We start from the raw sequence: 18,940 nt of genomic DNA, 5'->3' as shown, positions 1-18,940 counted from the left end.
CTTGGCTTCCTCTGAGATACGGGAACGAGGTGCACCACTTACATGGTAAAATCAATAAGAGTTAGCAAAATCAGCAATTTAATATGTACCCATGTTCCAGAATATATTTGTGTGGGAGGAAAAAAAAAGACAGGCAGGTTCATACTGAACACCCTCTTCTGACAAGGCACCTGAACAATCGTGCAAATGCAGACATTTCAGAATGATAAAATATGCTGTTTATTAATCATGTGCTAAGATAAGAAGTAGAAACTAGCTTATCACAGGGAAGGCAGAACATACATAGTCACTGTCTAATTTGAATGACTTCATTAAATTCTGACAAAGAAAACAATGATGGTCTAATGTGTGGCCAGACAAAAATCCTGATAGAACTCATGTTGAAATGGCGGAAACCTGGGCTAGAATTAGTGAATGACTCCTTTATTTCACTACTTTAGATAAATGACATCACCACATCATCCAGGGCTCCATTTTCTCATCTATGAAAATAGGTAGCTGTATTTAGTGACTTCTCAGCTTCTTTGCTAATTTGACAATGTTTGCATTCTATCCTAATGTATCTTTCTCTTGGACTCAAGGTCTCCAAGGAGACTTGACAACATCTGTTACACTGATTTAAAAAGTGAGGGAAGAAAAAATTAAAACCTCTGATTTGGATAACTGCCATGGTGATTTTAACAAATGAAATCTTGATCAGCTGATTAAAAACATAAAATTTCAATAGTATGATATTGTAAATTACATATCATTTTTATCACATCCAATTTCATCCACCAGAACAAGGCCAAAAAGCCTCAGATTTGTTTTTTTTTTTTTTTTTTTTTAATTAAACTAGAGACACCTCTTAACTGGCTACCCACATTGGGGGTCTGAGAATATTGATCAAAAGTAATTACTGTGTGTCTAACATTTAGAAAGAACTGTAGTTCCTTCAAATTCTCTAAGCTTTCTCAAAGCATTCTAAGAGGCTCATAATTTAGCTATTCCCGTTTTTATTTTTTTATAATGAAGAACTGAATTATGAACCAGTCAAATTTTTACCTATTATATGAGTCAAGTTAAACATATAAAGGAGCATATAGGACAAGAATTCCTATAGTTTACAAAACACCTGAAACATTAAAAAGAAATGCACTTCAACAAATTCAGCCTTAATCCCCTGGTGGGTGACAGGTGGTCTCAAGGTGGCACCTATACTCCCCAACTAGGTGGTCTCAGGGTGACACCTATACTCCCCACTGTACCCTACATGCCACAACCAACTATGTTTACAAGTGGCAACATCCTTTTCCTATCTGCATGAGATCACCATTTCCTCGATTCTCATCTCCACTGTTCAGTTTTGCTTGGTAAACTTTTCTCATTCTTGTGATTCTAGTCAGGTGTCACCTCCTCTAAGAAGCCCTCTCTGATCCTACAATAGTTGGATTAGCTGTCCTTCTCCCAGAATCCTACATCTCACCTGTCAAAATACCTATCATACTCTATTGTAATTGTCCACATCTCTTTTACTTCCTCTGTCAGATTGTGAGCTAATTGAGGGCAGGTTGTTCATTCTCTTAAAAAACCTTTACCCCACACCTAATATGAGCAAGGCCTAGGGACTAGTGGGATTAAAAAAGTAACACTCAATGTCCATGAACTTCCAGTTCTTAACCCCCAGTCAAGAGGGGATGGAAAAGAGATATTCTTTTAAGTAAGTAACCACATTAGGATGTCATAAGTCCTAGAACTGAGCTGTATCCTGAGGACAAGGCCCAACTGCAGGAAGAAGAGACAATTTCAGTGATGTGAAAGGCCAAGAGAATTTAAGGACAACAGGGTAGACATTTGATCTGGGACTTGAAGGATAGGGAAGAATGTATTTCAAGGGCAGGACCAGCATTTGGAAAGACAACGATGTGGGGGAACTGAAGGATGGTCAGTAAGTGCTATTTTTATGAAACATACAGCACCTAACTTAAGAGGTATCTGGAAAATATTTGCCCATAAGTCTAAGAATGAATAAATTACAACCTCAGCAGAAGAACATCTGCCAGATGTTATCTTGCCCCCAAAAGATCAAGCTTTGACTACAGGTAGTTCTCATAAACAGGACATCAGTGATGTTAATGCCTGAGACTCCCCCTTTGGAGACTGTATGAAGGATTAAATATATATATATATATCAACCTTATGCAATTATTATCATGTCATGACAACTAAAACTCTTAACACTATAGTCACCGTATGAAAACCTTGAGTGATAACCAGACACTACATGCTGTGACACAGAAGGTGTCATTTGTTAAACATGGAACCTGGAAGGAAAAGTTGCTTTCTATAAGCATTTTAGATAAACAATTAATAATCAAGTATAGAATTTTAAAACTCTCCTGATACAGGAAATTAAAGAGTACATTTACAGAGGATTGTTCTGTCATAGCGTTTCATGAATTTGGTAAAAACGATAATATCCACTATCTAGAATTGAGTTAGAATGCCTAAGAATCAGTAATTTATTATAAAATCAAAACCAAAAGTTATTATAAAGAGGCTCTTCAGAATACACAATGAGAATGCATAATAATTTTTTTTAAACCCAAGACGTACTAACACGAACTGCCTCAGAGTAAAAGAAAACCTTATTATTTAATAAGAAAAAACCTTTGGCAATGAGTAATGGAGAAAAGATAAAACTATGTACTTTCATATTCTCCTTGGGAATCACTATTGAAATCACTTTTTAAAGTATATATTCATGAACAAACACATGGTAATTGAAGAGGATGAGTCAGACTGTAAATTGAGCAAGTTGTCTTTTATGATGATATGTAAAGGCTGAGCCACCTCCTCTCTAAGGGGTAACCATCCTGTAAAAAGTGAAAATATTAGCAAAACAAGGCAAAGATGATTGGGGGGAAAAAGAGAGAATATAATTCTCTAATGCACATTTATGAATTAAATTTTAACAAAGTACAATGCATTTTATATGATGTGTTAAAACACGGTTTTATTAATTTATACATTTAAGTGTTATATGTAATATTAACTGAAAAAAATAATAGTTCAATAATTAAACTTACTACAACCCAGAGGAAGTGTTCTAGTTCTCACTGAAGAATTTAGTTTTGATGACCTCTAGTGTTCCAATAATCAATCCATTCTTTGGATATTTTCATACCAATATACCTCTTCATTTTGATGCTGTGATGCACTGTTTATTTAAGAATGGTTTTACACTTACAGAGAAGCTGCAAAGTTAGTACAAAGATCCCATATACCCTACGTCCAGTTTCCCCTGCTGTCAATAATCTACGTATGTCAGTATGATGCATTAGCTACAGTGGATGAAGCAATGATTATGCATTATGATTAGTAGCCAAAGTGTATACTTCATTCATCTTTCCTTCATCCTTTTTTTTAAATATTTACTTTTTAGTTGTAGTTGGATACAATACCTTTATTTTATTTATTTATTTTTATGTGGTGTTGAGGATCGAACCCAGGGTCTTGCCTGTGCAAGGCAAACACTTTAACACTGAGCCACAACCCCAGCCCCTTTCCTTAGTCTTTACCTGTTGTCCCTTTTCTGGTCCAGGATCCTCTGTAGGACATATTACATTTAGTTGTCATGCTTCCTCCTCCTCTAGATTATGACAGTGTTGCCCACCTTAGTTTGGATGCCTTGATAGTTTTAAGGAGTACTAATTAAGAATTTTATACAAGGACTCTCAGCTGGAGTTTGATATTTTTCTCATAATTTGACTGAGATTATGAGTTTTGGAGAGAAAGATCACAGAAGTAAAGTGGGCTTACATCACATCAAGGGCACTACTATCAATACATTATGATTGACACTGATTTTGCTCACATGGCTGAGGAAGTGTTTGTCAGATTCCCCACTGTGGAGGTTACTCTTTCTCTCTGCACCCACTTCCTTCTTTGGAAGGAAATCACTCTGCAAAGCCCACATTCCTTGAAGGGAGTTCATCAATGTAAATTATCTGGGATTCCTCTGCACACAAGCCTTGTCTATCCTCCCCCATTACATTTTTTCAGTATGAATGAACTCAAAAGATATTTTAGACTTTGAGTTATCCAATGCTATAAAATTTATGTCATTGCTTAAATTGTTTCAGCTTTGGCCACTGGGAACTTTTAGTTATTTCCTGTGTCCTTCTGACATACATCCACTATCATGTTTATGTTTTTCCTTTCCTTTTTTCTCTATCTTTCCCTTTCCCCTTTCTTTTCTTTCTTTTTTTCTTTTTTTTTTTTTTGACTTTCTTGCTTCCTGGCATTATAAAATGCTCCAAGCTCATTTTCCATCTGCCAGTGCCAGCCCTAGGACCAGTCTTTTCTCTCAGACACATCTGTTCCTTTTGCTGAACAATGGTATTAGAAACCAAGATATGTGCACCAAGTGTGCTCATTGCCACTGTAGAATCCTTACTTCCTGCGCCTCAGAGCTGACAGAGCAGTGAAATAGATGTGAAACAACCAAATTGTTTATAACCACATCTGTAAACCTTTCTATATGTTCATTCCAATCTATATTAACATATTTATGAGTTCATGTTAATGTCTCCAATTCAAATCTAGTATCATGTGGATAGTTTTAGTTTTATGTGTCTGTAACTTCCCATGATAACAGGGAGAAACCTGGCTCTCAACATGTGCCACCACTGACAGGAATACATAATAAGAAAAGCAATACCCTAAACTACAGATGTGTATAATTAGAGAAAAGACTTCTGAAATGACAAGTTGAGAAGAAACTTCAGAAAGTATACATTAGAGAAATATTTAAGGTCACATATAAAATTAAACACTATAGGTAAGTACATTTCAAGAAACAAAGCGGGATAATAAGGAAATATTTCCAGACAATTAAAGAACTCCTAGTTCTTTCTGTATTTGCACTTTTTTACCCAAAGCCAAGACATTTTTATTTAGTATGTTGGCAAATTTCAGTGTGGTGATGGATTATTTTGTACTTTAGTTTATTATCATATAAGATGAAAAAGTAAATTGTTTCGCATCAACAAATGCACTCTTCAGTCTGTAGACCCATTTGGCTCAGAGCTTTTTAGTTCTCCTGTCACTTTGTCCTCTGACATTTCTTATCTATCACATCTTCAGCAGCCCCAGACATCTTTATCCCTTTCTTTCCTTTCAGCAAAGGGCAAGTGTGCTTGGCAAGAGCTACAGTGGGCTCTGGAAAGCCACACACATTCCTACATTCTCATGGGCTAGAGACCCAGGCTAAGACCCATAGAGCCACGTTTGTATTCATAAGGAATACACAGATCCAAAACACTGCCCTGTCTTCTGTTGGAATCAATCCTGGGCAGATCCCACTGGCGGCTTGCCTAACTCTCTGCACTATATCCCCCCCCACCACCCCCAGTGTATCAGGCTTGAGGACTATCAGTGTCTTTGCCCAGGGGTGATTCCTCATTGTACAAGCCTGCTCTGTCCTGCATGGGCGCTGGGAGCACCAGGGAATAGCCACCAAGGAATGGCTAGCAGAAGTTCCCTTGCCCTTTGGTGGGATAACTGAGGGAGTATTTCAGACCAGCTCCCAGATTCCCCATGAGGATTAGACTTCAGCTGCTGAGGGTGATCTCTGGTTTGGTAACAGGTACACTTAGCACTTCTTCCCTTTCCTGTCTCACTTTCCCACTCCCTTACAGTGTCCCCTTCACCCTCCAAATAAACCACATCCACTTAAATCCTCATCTCCACATCTGCTTCTGAGGAAACTCAACCTTTTCAATAACTGGATATTTCTACTCTTGAAAAAGCCAAGTTGCTTGTCCACAGTGGCATTATGAAGGAGAACAATGTGGACTTGCCACTTACGACTTGTAAAACCTCAAACAAGTTATTTGACTCCTTTCATCTTTCATTTCCACATCTCTACAGAACTAAATAATATAGCACATGCAACACTCCCAGGACTCAAGAAGTACCTGTAGAACCCAAACAGCTCACTGCCTACATTAGTAAGACTTCAGCATTCCACTGTTTTCATCAATATAACTTCACTATTCCAGGAGACTCTTGCCCAGGAAGCTAAAAGTTATGGATTAAGTTTATTGTTGAGTCCAGAAACTTCCTAAAAGATCTATCAACTTTTTCAATATAAAGCATCAAAGGACAACACCCAAGTCTTTTTGAACCAATCAACTCAAAATCCTCATTTGCTGTATTTACCAAACCCAAACTATAAAGTTTACCCAGTCCTTACCATGACCTGTCTGAAAGGCCTGCCTGGAACCAAGCTTCAAAGCCAACTGCACCCCTCTGCTATGAGAAGGTGCTCTGAAAACTGAGTTGGTATTTCCCCTTCCCTTCACTTAGCAAAACTCAGCTTCTCTCATCCATAGGCTGATAGTGTCAGCATTCCAACACTCCTCAGGCAAATGTCAAAATGGAAACTTTTTCCCTTAAAATTACCTCCATTATTTTCCTATTTACTAGAACTTAGGAAAGAATTTAACTTCTTACATTGGCCAAAGAATCAAACATTTTTTGTTTTCAGTTTTTTCTCTAGCTCTTAAGTTTCTGGGTAGCTCTTTCAGAAATAAGTAAAAAGAGAGAAAAGTTGTGGCAAAATATAGCAAGCAAAGAGCCAATAATTCATTAGCCTCTCAGTCAAAGTGCCTGGCATTCTGTGCCTGTGCCTGTGCCTGTGTCTTGCCTACACAAAGATCCCACTCCTAGTGTAACATCAGAGAAGAGGTAACTGCCTTTTCCAGAACTGTGATGAATTAAAATGTATCACTTATATCTTCACTAAGGGTCTTCTATCAACCCTTAGCATCTGCAGGAAGGCCCACCTAGGTAGGTTAGGGGCTACAGATTTGGTCACAAAATGATTAAATGAGCTGTTCTCAGGAATAGTGCAATTGAAGTTGTCCACATTCTCTAACACACCAAGGCAGAAACAGCCATGTTAGGTGGGTCATGATCCGTGTAGGCCCCCTGGCTTTGGTCAATGAAATATTTCCTTACAGAAAAAATTCCAGATATAGAAACTCAGCAACTTCTATTTCTCAGAATTCAACAAGCAAAATTCTTAAACTCTGCATAATTTCATACCTACCAAAAAACAACCCTTATATCCCTCATCCAGATTTTGACCGTTACCATTTATCTCTTGTTCTGTGTACACACAATCATACACACACATAACACATGTTGTTTCCTCAACTCTTGCAAGTAACTGGTAGTCACTGTTCCCCTTTAATTCATCGTTTGCATTTCTTAAGAACAGGTCTATTCACTTATATGACAATGATACAATTATCAAATTCAGGAAATTGAACATTGCTACAAAAACTTTATCTGATCTAGAGACCTATTCACATTTCTCTAGCTATGCCAAAAGACACTGTTTGTTTCTATTTCTTTAGCCTAGACCTAAACTGCAGAAATTTTTTTAAAAAATAATAACCTAATGATTCTTCCAAGAAAAAGCATGACTACAATTCATTCCTGCATGAAGACAACGCATCCTTTCTAGGGCCATAATCAAAAGAATCTTCTCTTTTAATTTAGCCCTCAATAAAAATGCAGTGTCCAATGCATGCCAAAACTTAGCGAACAAAAGCATACTCTTGTTGATTAATAAGAACAATAAGATAATTTACAGAAATTTGGATAAGTCTCCTGAACTTCCCAAAATAATCTAGCAAGAAGCTATTCAAAAATATAAAATTCTTATTAGCCTTTATCATATGTTTTCAAGATGTGTAAGAGAAGATCAATGCCACAATTTGAGCTTGCTATAGTAAGAAAGTCTAACCTATTCTGGTGGTCTCTTTTCTGTGAGACAAGCCATTACATGGGCTTGAACAGTGTAAGAAAAAAAAAAGAAGAAAAAAAAAAGAGAAGATAAATGTAATATTAATATTCAAATTCTAAAAGAAGTACTTAAGAGTTTGGGCTGAGGGACTGGGGCTGTAGCTCAGTGGCGAGCACTTACCTAACATGTGTGAGACACTGGGTTCAATCCTTAGCACAAAAAGACACATAAAAATACACAAATAAATAAAGGCATTCTGTCCATCTACAACTACAAAAAACATTAAACAAAAAAACAAATAAATAAAAAGAGTTAGGGCTGGGACCGTGGCTTGCCTGGTGTGAGTTAGGCCATAGGCTCCATTTCCAGGGTGGCAAATAAAACAAGGAAGAATTAAGAATTTGGATTGGACATACCAATTAAATCTTGAAATAAGATTATTCTTAGTTATGAGTCTGCCAAATTATGAGTTCAAATATTTCTCTAGGACAAAGAAAACTGACCTCTTTATTCAACAATGTAAGAATAAGATCTATATTCTATATGACAGCAAGAGTACATGAATTAAAAACTGCTCACAATGTTACTTCTACTCACATTAAACCTAAAATGGCATGATTTGTCCCTTCAAAGGAAAGTATTTAAAAATGACAAATGTTTAAAAACTGTTCATCTATTTATCTACCCACATATCTATTTTTGGAAGGATATATTTACTGAAGTTTAACACTGCTATTTCTGTCTGATAAAACTATGAAATTTTCTTCTTTCAATTCAAAACTTTTGTTTATCCCAATAAACACAAACAACATGTATTAAAAATACTTTTGGAAATGTATGGCTTTCCTTATAAAAACAACAAAACTATCATAAAAAGAAAAAAATTGAAGCAGGGCATGATGGAGCATGCCTGTAATCCCAGTAGTTCAGGAGGCTGAAACAGGAGGATCGAGAGTTCAAATTGTAATCATACCTTTCATGTTTTGATCAGCATTTACAATATCTGAGGTATTACACAAAAACTCATCCTCTCTGCATCACAAAATACCAGAGGTATATCATTCTCAAAAATATTTCACTGCAATCCCCAGGGAATTTGATCTAAGGCACTGACACCCATCTTCCAGAGTGAACATAATTCCCTAATCATGATGCATGTAGCCAGAAGATAAGCAGTTTCTGCTCAAAAACAGCAAGAAGTATCTAATAAACTGACATTTCAAATCTTAACAATAGTCCTTTGCCATATATGAATCACTTATGACCACCGTTATTGCTCTGAAATTTCTTCCATCTATTGCGAGAGACTTGGCTGTTCCTCCTGCCCTCGGTCTAACATGTAACATACAGGCAACCCTTTGTATCTGACTCACTAATTAACAAAATGTAACACATCTTCATGTACTTGTATATTTCTTTCCTAGGTCCTTCTGTAAAACAAAAATTGAAACGTATGTCTGAAAATCAACATGATGAGGAAAGTGGAGACATTTCTGTAACATTTGGCTACAAAGTCCTACATTTTCCAGTATTACTAAAGAAAATATAATTGATTCATCTTCATGAAAGTATAACAATAATCATATTCAGCAAAGACTCACAACTAATATCTCATTTCATCTTCCCAACAGGCCTGAGACATGTTTATATGCTTGTTTTAGTCAGCTTTTTCGCTGCTGTGACTAAAAGACCCAATCAGAACAACTGTAGAGGAGAAAAAGTTTATTTAAGGAAGGGCTCGTGGTTTTGGAGTTTTTTTTCTTAGTCAACATACAGCCAGCTTCATTCCCCAGGGACTCCAGGTAAGGCGGAACATCATGGTGAAAGAGTGTGGCAGAGGGAAGCAGCTCACATGAGGATCAGGAAGCAGAGAGACTCCACTCTCCTTATATAAAATATATATACCCCATAGGCACACCCCCAGTGAACCACTTCCTCCTGCCACACGCCCTGCCTCCAGTCACTCATCAATTAATCCCATCAGGTTAGGGTATGGCTATGGGTAAGGCTATGGCCCAATCATTTCTCTTCCAAACCTTCTTGCACATGAGCTTTTAGAAGATACTACATCTAAACCATAACGTTTTGCCCCGGCCCCCAAAAATCTCACACTCATCTGACAATGCGAAATACATTTAGTACGCTTTTGAAAGATGTGTGGAGGTACACTTCAAAAAGACTGAATCCAAAGTCATTCCACAGAACCTGACCTGAAGCTCTTCAACACAAGCTTTTCACTTTTCCTGCTGCCCCAGTGCTGCTTCCCGCTGCACACATAACTCCCTGACAACCTACTCTTGAATCTGTTGCCACATGGTCTGTTCTGGGATCAAACCAAAACCAGTACTTAATTAGGTCTCACTTTTCTCCCCCCACTTCCCTTTAGCCTAAGTGCCTAGGTTTAATACAAGGAAGGCACTACCTTTTAAACTTCAAGACAAAATGACAGCAAATAAAAAAATCTGAATAAAAATTAAAAGATAACCATATTTAATATTTACAATGGGTATAACATTTCCTTTTCTTACATGAGAGAGGAATAATAGAGACTGCCCACTTCTTCAAGGCAAGCCTAGTTATAAATGTTGAATAATATTGCTGAAGCTAAGATTCGAACTGTGCAAACAAACTTGATACTTTTCCTTGTTAAAACGCACTTGGAAACAACCCAAATGTCTAGGAACTAATAAATGAATAAAGAAAACATATTCATACAATGGAATATTCAACAATAAAATGGAATGTAGTACTGAAACACAATATAACATGGATGAACATTGAAAACATTTATCTAAATTGAGGAAGACAGTTTCAAAAATCCATATATTGTATAATCCCATTTATATAAAATAGAGAATAGGCAAACCTATAGACAGAAAATAGGTCAGTAGTTGCTTATAGCTTAGGGCAGGAAGTTTCAGGGGGACAATAGGTAATGACTGCTGTTTCTTTACGTGATGATAAAAATTGTGGTGAAATGTGCTGTATATCTTTGTGAATAAACAAAAAACCATCAAATTGTACATTTAAATAGGCAAGTTGTGTAGTATGTGAACTATATCTCAATAAAAGTTGTTAAAAATTTGCCCTTTGTAGCTATTTTCACTGGGCCAACGGAATGTGTATATGTACATATACAGACATCACATGTGAAATAGAATGTAAGATTAAATTTTAAAAAATAATAATGGTCTGATCACTGCTAACTTACAACATCTAGAACAGTGCTGGGTACACAATTCGTACTTATTGAGTGAGTACAATATTAGACCCTGCTTAAGACAGAGCAAAGAATAAGCTACTAGTATCACAATGCTCATTTTGAGTTGCTAACAAAATTGTCATCTCAAAATGTCTCATACAATAACTCAATTTGACCCTTACCAAAAGGAAGCATTAGGGTAAACAGAGAAACTTTCTATAATATTACCCAGCATCCTGATCAGCAGAAAGGTAAACAATGAGAAAACCCAATTCTGTAATGAAATGGTGGTAGGAATGGTATGTGACTGATAAACATAAGGGTACTTTTTACCTCTTTTCATGAGGGATGAGTTACAACAACCAGACTTTGGGCTAAACCCATTTTAGGAAATTTCTGCTATAGTATGGATCATTTTTTGTTGTTGTTTTTTAGTTGTAGATGACTTTATTTTATTCATTTATTTTTTTATGTGGTGCTGAGGATCAAACCCAGTGCCTCACATGTGGTAGGCAAGCCACAACCCCGGCTCTATAGTTTGGATCTTGAATGTGCTCTAAAGGTCTATGTGATAGAGGCTTGGTCCCCAGGGTGGTACCATCATGAGGTTGTGGAAACTTTAGGAGGTAAAGCCTAGTAATAAGTCCATAAGTCACAGAGGGTGTGCCGTCAAAGGGGACTGTGGGATCCCAGTTTGCTCTCCCTTCCTCTTCTTACTTTCCGGTCATTAGTGAGTAGTTCTCCCCCACCATGTACTCCCGCAGCGATGTACTGGCTTACCAAAGGCCCAAAGCAGTGGGACCTACTAATCACATACTGGAATCCCTAAAACCTGAGTCAAATATACCTTTCTCTTTATAAGTTGGTTATCTCAGATATTTGGTCAGTAACAGAAAGCTGACTAATACACTGACCCAAGAAGGTTTATTCCATATTCCCTTCAGTCTTATTTCTTTTACCTTTGAAACAAAGTCAAAAGACTATCTACTAATGGCTCTCCTAGTTCCTGAGCCATAGTGTAGCTAAAAGCAATGGCATGGCATCTTTCTTTTAAATCATCTTCTCACAGTTTAGTGTGGTCATTGAGTCTTTCTGAGGCCAAGACTCCAAACTCATCTTATTTGCTATAATGTCATCACCAGATAAACAGATATTTGATGGCCATATTTTCCCTTTAGTTTATTTCATTACCACACCAATGTCCTGATTCACTCTGGCTTTCTAAAACATTCAAGCAACCAGTAACTAAGATTAAAAACCAGCTCTTTACACCTTGCCTCTGATTTTTCCTTATTTTTATTTTGTATTCACAAGAGATTTATGTTTAAAAACAAATACTACCCACTGAACTTGCAGGAATGCCCAATTCTAGTATATAACAATTCAGAGCTAACCCTCAAATAACTAAAAAAAATGCAGTTTTGGGCCTTGAAAACCTTTGGGATGAGGTGGGAATACTTTCCTTTCCTAACACTTGATTCTGAATAATATGAAGATGCTCCCCAGAAACAGTAAGAAAGAAGAGGGTCTTCAAGTAAGACTTTTTTTTTTTTTAAATCTCATGATTCAGACTGATGAAATCTGTCACCCAAGTGCATGTTAGTAATTTTAAGTGAATATCAAAGATTAGATAATTTCCAAGAGACATTCATATTCACATGCTGCTTATAACATTTTAAATTGATATAATTAGAAGGCAATGACCACACCTACTTCGGTCAAAATGATGACAAAGGTAAGAATGTAAGTAATTCAGTAAGAAACAAAAGAGCTTTACCATAGCATCAGGTACATAAGAACAAACTGGGGAAAATGTACAGCTTTACAGAAATGGAAGGAACTAATCAATTACAGTACAGAAACACAACATAATACTGCACCCATTAAAAACAACAGTTACAAATATGAGGTAGAAACATGAGTAATATTTATGATGTATAGGTTGATCATCCCTTATTCAAAATGTTAGGACCAGAAGTGTTTCAGATTTCAAAGCTTCCCGGATATTTTAATATTTGCATAGTTTTTACAGGTGAGCATCCCAGACCCAAAATCTAAAATGTTTCAAATGTGCCAAGTTTCAGGTTTTGGAGCATTTCAGATTTCAAATTTAGGATGCTCCACTTATAAAGTAAGACACCAGCATATAAAATGTGTATGTACCTGTGTGTGTATAAAATGAATTAACCCTATGTCATCTTTTTACAACACACAATTTTTTAAATACTTTCTCAAAAGGGCTTGCCATTGAAGCTCTAATTTTTAGAGATTCCCCCAATTCATTTGGCTGAATTTTTCTTTTCTTTTACTTTACTATTTACCATCTTCCTGATCATCTCCTTTACTCATTGTCTCAACTTTCTGCTTATCATGCTTCTTGTCCAGCTCTAGGAAGTCCTACATAAAGCCTACAGAGTGGGAAATAAAGTCACCCAATGGTCACTGTAGTATCCTTTTATTCTGGCTTGCTATCACTATGAAGACAACATGGAAGTAAAAAACAGGAAATGGAAGAAACCTCAAAAACCACATAATGCCACAAAACTATCTTCTAATTATTTCTAGCAACACGTACATGGGAAATAGAAACTTGAAAGATTCATTATCAACTACCACTTGCTCCTTACCTATTGCATGAACCTGATTCCGATGAGTAAAGAGCCGATTCCTGAATATCAGTACAACTAGAAGAATCATCTTGTCTAACAGGCTTCACTTTTTCTGGGGAGCATAGATTTGATGGAGGAAAGTGATTTCTTATTGAGGTTGTATCTGAGAATTTCATTTTATCATCTTCCTGTCCTAAAAGGAAAAAAAGAAATGTAAAAAGGATGAAATAAAAATTAAAGAGTATCTTAAAATTTACAACCTTTGTATGCCTATTATTTCTGTAACACACAATATTGTTATTTATATTGAGTAAAATCTAAGTATATATTACATTGATCCCAAAACTCCAGTGAGAGCCAGAGAATCAATAATACCACAATGGTGCTTTGTTTTTCCACAATTAATTAATTTAAAAATAAAGTTTCCTTTAAAACCAGAAATGGAACAAATTCATAATTCTTTTTTATTATTTTTTAGTTGTAGACAAACAAAATACCTTTTTTATTTATTTTTATGTGATGCTAAGAATCAAACCCAGTGCTTCACATATGATAGGCGAGCGCTCTATCACTGAGCTATATCCTGAGCCCAAGTTTTTAATTCTAATAAATCCCCTATTTACATATCACTAAATTCCTAAGCATTTCATAGATGGAGAACACTGTCACTCTAGCAAAAAATGACTAAAGATTCAACAAATAAAGAGAACTACAATATTTGTCACTGGCTATGAGAGTTAATCTGAATTGTCAACTTGAGTAGATAAAGAGATGCCTAAGATTAAGAGGTTTCTGGGTGTATCATGAGGGTTTCTAAGAATGACCAGTATGTGGGACAACAAACTGACCAGGAGACCCACCCTAAATGTGGGCAGCACAGTCCCATAAGTTGGGAGCCTGGATAGAATGAAAAGGAGGACGAATGAGGAAGACAAAACAGATGTAAGCTCAGTTCTTTCTTGAGCAAGGTACCTCAACTGCTGTAGCTGTATCTCCTGAAGACATCAAATTTCTGCTCTGCTTCACTCTTACAAAACAGAATCTGACTAGCAACTGTCCTGGAAGTTACCAGGCTTTCAGTCCTGAACTGGGGTTGCATCACTGGAGTCTCCTCTTGTTCTAAGGCTCCAGCTTCTTGGGCTGAGCAGTTACTGGTTCCTCCAGCTCTCCAGTCTGCAGATAGCCATTGTGGGAATATCCAGCTTCTGGTCATATAAACCAATCTGATAAATTCCCCTTTATAATCACATATATAGAATCATATTATTTATATGCTTATTATTTATAATCATATGTATATGATTACATATAGAGGAATAGAACCAATGAGATATATGTGTATCAGACAGGTAACATTAGGAGCTAATACCCTAATACACTATTACATAATAATGAATTTACATGGACCCTAAACCTACTAAATAGAATGAATTCATTATGGGAAAGGAAAACTAATCAGACATACAAGTCACATTTCTATATTTATTATTTTTTTTTTTTTAGTTTTTTCGGCAGACACAACATCTTTGTTTGTATGTGGTGCTGAGGATCGAACCCGGGCCGCACGCATGCCAGGCGAGCGCGCTACCGCTTGAGCCACATCCCCAGCCCCACAAGTCACATTTCTATACAACCTTTATCATAGTCTTAGTTCTCGGAGTTTCTCATTGCAAATATAGGAAAAGGGAAGACTCAAAGTGTACACAAGAATGAGACACACAGGTATAGCCAAATGTCTGCAAATAAGAGTGCAAGACATTATCTATGATTCTTTTTCTCATGTGACAAAGCACATTAAAAAGAACAGGCCAGGCTTTTTAGCCAGAGATATTGCATGGGAAAAGAATAAGCCAAATTCTTCAAAAAGGAGGACAAAAACTTTCCAAGGTCATACAGTCAAGATTTTTTCACAAATGATTCTCTCAGATTGGAAGAAGAGCTCCTAATACTGCCTATCAGTAAGCCATCATTTCCAAAACAAAGCTGTATCCTCTAATGTTTATCAAAAGAAAAAACTGAGCTAATAAGATGACCATCCAGAATCTCTAGGATCTCCTCTTGTAAACACATTATAAGGGGAACCCATCACCCTGGAAACTTGATGCACCCAGGCAATTATATCACTCAACTGGCTCAGAGAATGCAATCAAGCTGGCAAGCCAGGGAAAAGGAATTCATCTTGAAACAACCTTTTATTTTTAAAAGTTTTAGTCTCTTACTTCTTTCCCTCTTAAACAAATAAATAACAGAAAAAAATTCTCTGTTAGGGACAAACAGCACTCAACAATATGAGCTGACCTTAGATCCTGTCTGCCCTTAGATCTAAGAACACAGGACTTCAAGGAGAGCCCCAACTATGAGGCTAGGACATCAGACCTCCCCAAAGACATGCAATAAAAAAGATTAGGTTTTCCCTTGAGAGAACATGAACCTTATTCACTTACATGGGCACTTCAAAGTTTACTCTAAAGAGCAATAGTTACACTGGTTGTATGTTGCCATACAAAAACCACCTCTTCAACCAATCTGTGTCTTCCTCTCTCAGACATCCCCATTATGAACAACAACCTAACATCAACAGTCACCCAGAGACAGAAATACTTTTGTGTATATACACACATTCTATATAACCCCCCAAGCACAAGTAACCAACTATATTCAATAAAGATTTGATTAGTAAAAAAATAGTTTTCTTCTGGTGGGAAATATCAAGCCAGAATTTCTTAAGCAATGATAATTTATAAAACTATCCTTCAAGTTGTTCAAAGGCCATGAGCTACATGCTGAGGCAGCAACCTACTAAAGGAAGTGTGAGTAATGGAAACAACAAGGAATGTGTAAGTACCCAAAAGAATAAAATACTTAGGAGTAAATCAGCCACGAAGGTAAAAGACTTGTATACTGAAAGCTATAAAACTGCTAAAAGAAATTAAAAAGATAATTAAATGGAAAAAGCATCCTGTGTTTGTGAACTGGAAGATCTAATATTGTTAAGATATCAGTACTACCCAAGGCTACCTACAAATTCAATGTAATCCAATATCAAAATACCAATGTTTTATAGAGGCAATCAGTGTTTTTTGGTTTTTTTAAAACTTATCCTAAAACTCAAGGAACCTCAAAGGACCCCAAATAGCCAAAACTGAAAAAGAAGAATAAAATTGAAGGACTCACATTTCCAACTCTGAAACTGACTATAGAAGCTATAGTAATTAAAACAGTAATACAAGCATAAGGACAGATATAAAGACCCATGGAATAAAATAGGGAATATACAAAGTAAACCTTCACAGGGTCAGTTGATTTTGGACAGGATTAACCAAGAGCAATCAATGAAGAAGAATCTTCAATGAATTGGGCTGAGAATAAAACATATCTCCTAGGTAAACATATCTACACACAAAAGAATCAAGTTGAGAGCTCGAGATATAGCTCAGATGGTACAGAGCTTGCCATGCATGCACAAGGCCCTAGGTTCAATCCCCAGGGCCATTAAAAAAAAAAGAATCAAGTTGGGCCCTTACCTTATACAATAATACAATATATAAAAATTAACTCAAAATGGATCAAAGACCTAAACATAAGAGCTAAAGCTACAAAATTGTTGGAAGAAAATATAAAGGAAAAATCTGTATGACACAGGATTTGGCTATGACTTCATAGATATAACACCAAAAACAGGCAATAAAAAACAAACTGATCTTCATCAAAATGAAGCATTTTTGTGGTGAAACAACACTATCAAGAAAGCAAAAAGACAACAAGAGAACATTTGGAAATATTTACCAATCATACATATGATAGGGGATTAACAGTCAGAATACATAAAGACCCCCATAAAATCAACAAACAACACAATTTTAAAATAGGCAAAGAACTTGAATACGCTCCAAAGAAGAAAAACAAATTGCAAATCAAAACCCACAATGGCAGTCAGGCACAGTGGTGCTTTCCTATAATCCCAGGTACTCAGAGGCTGAGGCAGGAGGATTACAAGTTCAATGCCAGCCTCGGCAACTTAGCAAGGCCATGTCTCAAAATAAAAAATAAGAAGTGAGGATATAATTCAGTAGAAGAAGAACCCTTGGTTCAATCTAGAATTCCAAAACCAAAAGCAAATACAAATGAAAAACCACCAACAACAACAATAAAATCATATGACATACCTTTTCACACCTACTAAGATGGACTCAAAAAAAAAAGGAAAATAATAAGTGCTGACACGGATGTGGAGAAACCTCATACATTGCTGGTAGGCAATATAAAATGATACAGCTATTGTGGAAAAGAGTTTGGTGGTTCTTGAAAGGTTAAACATGATACCACTATATGAACCAGTAATTCCTCTCCTAGGTAAATATCCTAAAGAATTAAAAGCAGGGACTTGAGCCAATATTTGAAAATCTATGTTCATAACAACATTGTTCACTATAACCAAAAGGCTAAAATAGCCTATTAAGGGATAAATGGATAAATAAGATGTGTCATATACATACTACGGAATATTATTCAATCATAAAAAGGAATGAGAGGGCTGGGGCTGTAGCTCTCTTGTAGAGCACTTGCCTCACAGGCAAGAAGCTCTGGGTTTCATTCTCAGCACACAAAAAAGGGGGAAAATTTTAACATGTGCTACATTAATGGACACTGAAAAAAATTCTTAGAGAAATAAGTCAACACAGAAGGACAAATACTATACAATTTCATTTATATGAGGTACCCAGAATAGCCAAATCCATACAAAGAGTGGAATAAAGACAATTAGGAATGTGAGGGAGAGGAAAAGGAAGAGTTATTAAATAATGAGTATAGGCCAGGTATAATGACACACGCCTATAATTTCAGCAACTTGGGAGCCTGAGGCAGGAGGTTTGCAAGTTCAAGGCCAGCCTTGACAACTCAGGTAGAACATCAACAACTTAGCAAGATCCTGCCCCATAACGAAAAGTAAAAATGACTGGAGATGTAGTTCAGCAGTAAAGCACACATTGGAACCAATTCCTAGTACCAAAAAAAAGAAAAAAGAAAAAAAAAAGTACAAAATAGTGATTACAGTTTGGATTGGCAGCTACAGAAAGGTTCTGGGTATAGTTAGTGGTAATATTTACACAGTACTATGAAGGTATTTAATGCCAATGAACTAAATCCTTGTGAATGGATAAAAAGATACATATTGTGTTATGTGTATTTTTCCACAATAAAGAAAAAATAAAGAATTTTCTTATGCACCTTTTCCCATTATGATTCTGTTTTGTTTGCTGGCCCAAAGCCCTGGCAACAGAAATAGAACATTAATCTCAAATTCTAAAATAGATCAAAATTAATGCGTTA

At 36.3% G+C, this 18,940-nt stretch overlaps 1 protein-coding gene and 1 non-coding gene across 3 annotated transcripts in view; one reads left to right on the top strand and one right to left on the bottom strand.

Moving 5' to 3' along the window:
- Window positions 1-18,940, bottom strand: part of Rad18 (RAD18 E3 ubiquitin protein ligase) — a 104,587-nt gene that overhangs the window by 22,771 nt on the left and 62,876 nt on the right. For both annotated transcript variants that reach the window (XM_046425498.2, XM_046425499.2), the window contains one exon: window positions 13,628-13,802. In XM_046425498.2, the coding sequence (XP_046281454.1) occupies window positions 13,628-13,802 (175 nt within the window). The remainder of the gene's footprint in view (window positions 1-13,627; window positions 13,803-18,940) is intronic.
- LOC124079887 (small nucleolar RNA SNORA28) lies at window positions 7,748-7,852 on the top strand. Its single transcript, XR_006847501.1, has one exon. It is a non-coding gene; the product is annotated as a small nucleolar RNA SNORA28 (small nucleolar RNA).

The sequence above is a fragment of the Marmota monax genome, unplaced genomic scaffold (genome assembly GCF_021218885.2).
Source record: "Marmota monax isolate L192 unplaced genomic scaffold, Marmota_monax_Labrador192_F-V1.1 WCK01_AAM20220418_F8-fsc00028, whole genome shotgun sequence".
Taxonomy (NCBI): domain Eukaryota; kingdom Metazoa; phylum Chordata; class Mammalia; order Rodentia; family Sciuridae; genus Marmota; species Marmota monax.
Note: the sequence above shows the minus strand (reverse complement) of the source record. Positions and strands in the feature narration are given on the sequence as shown.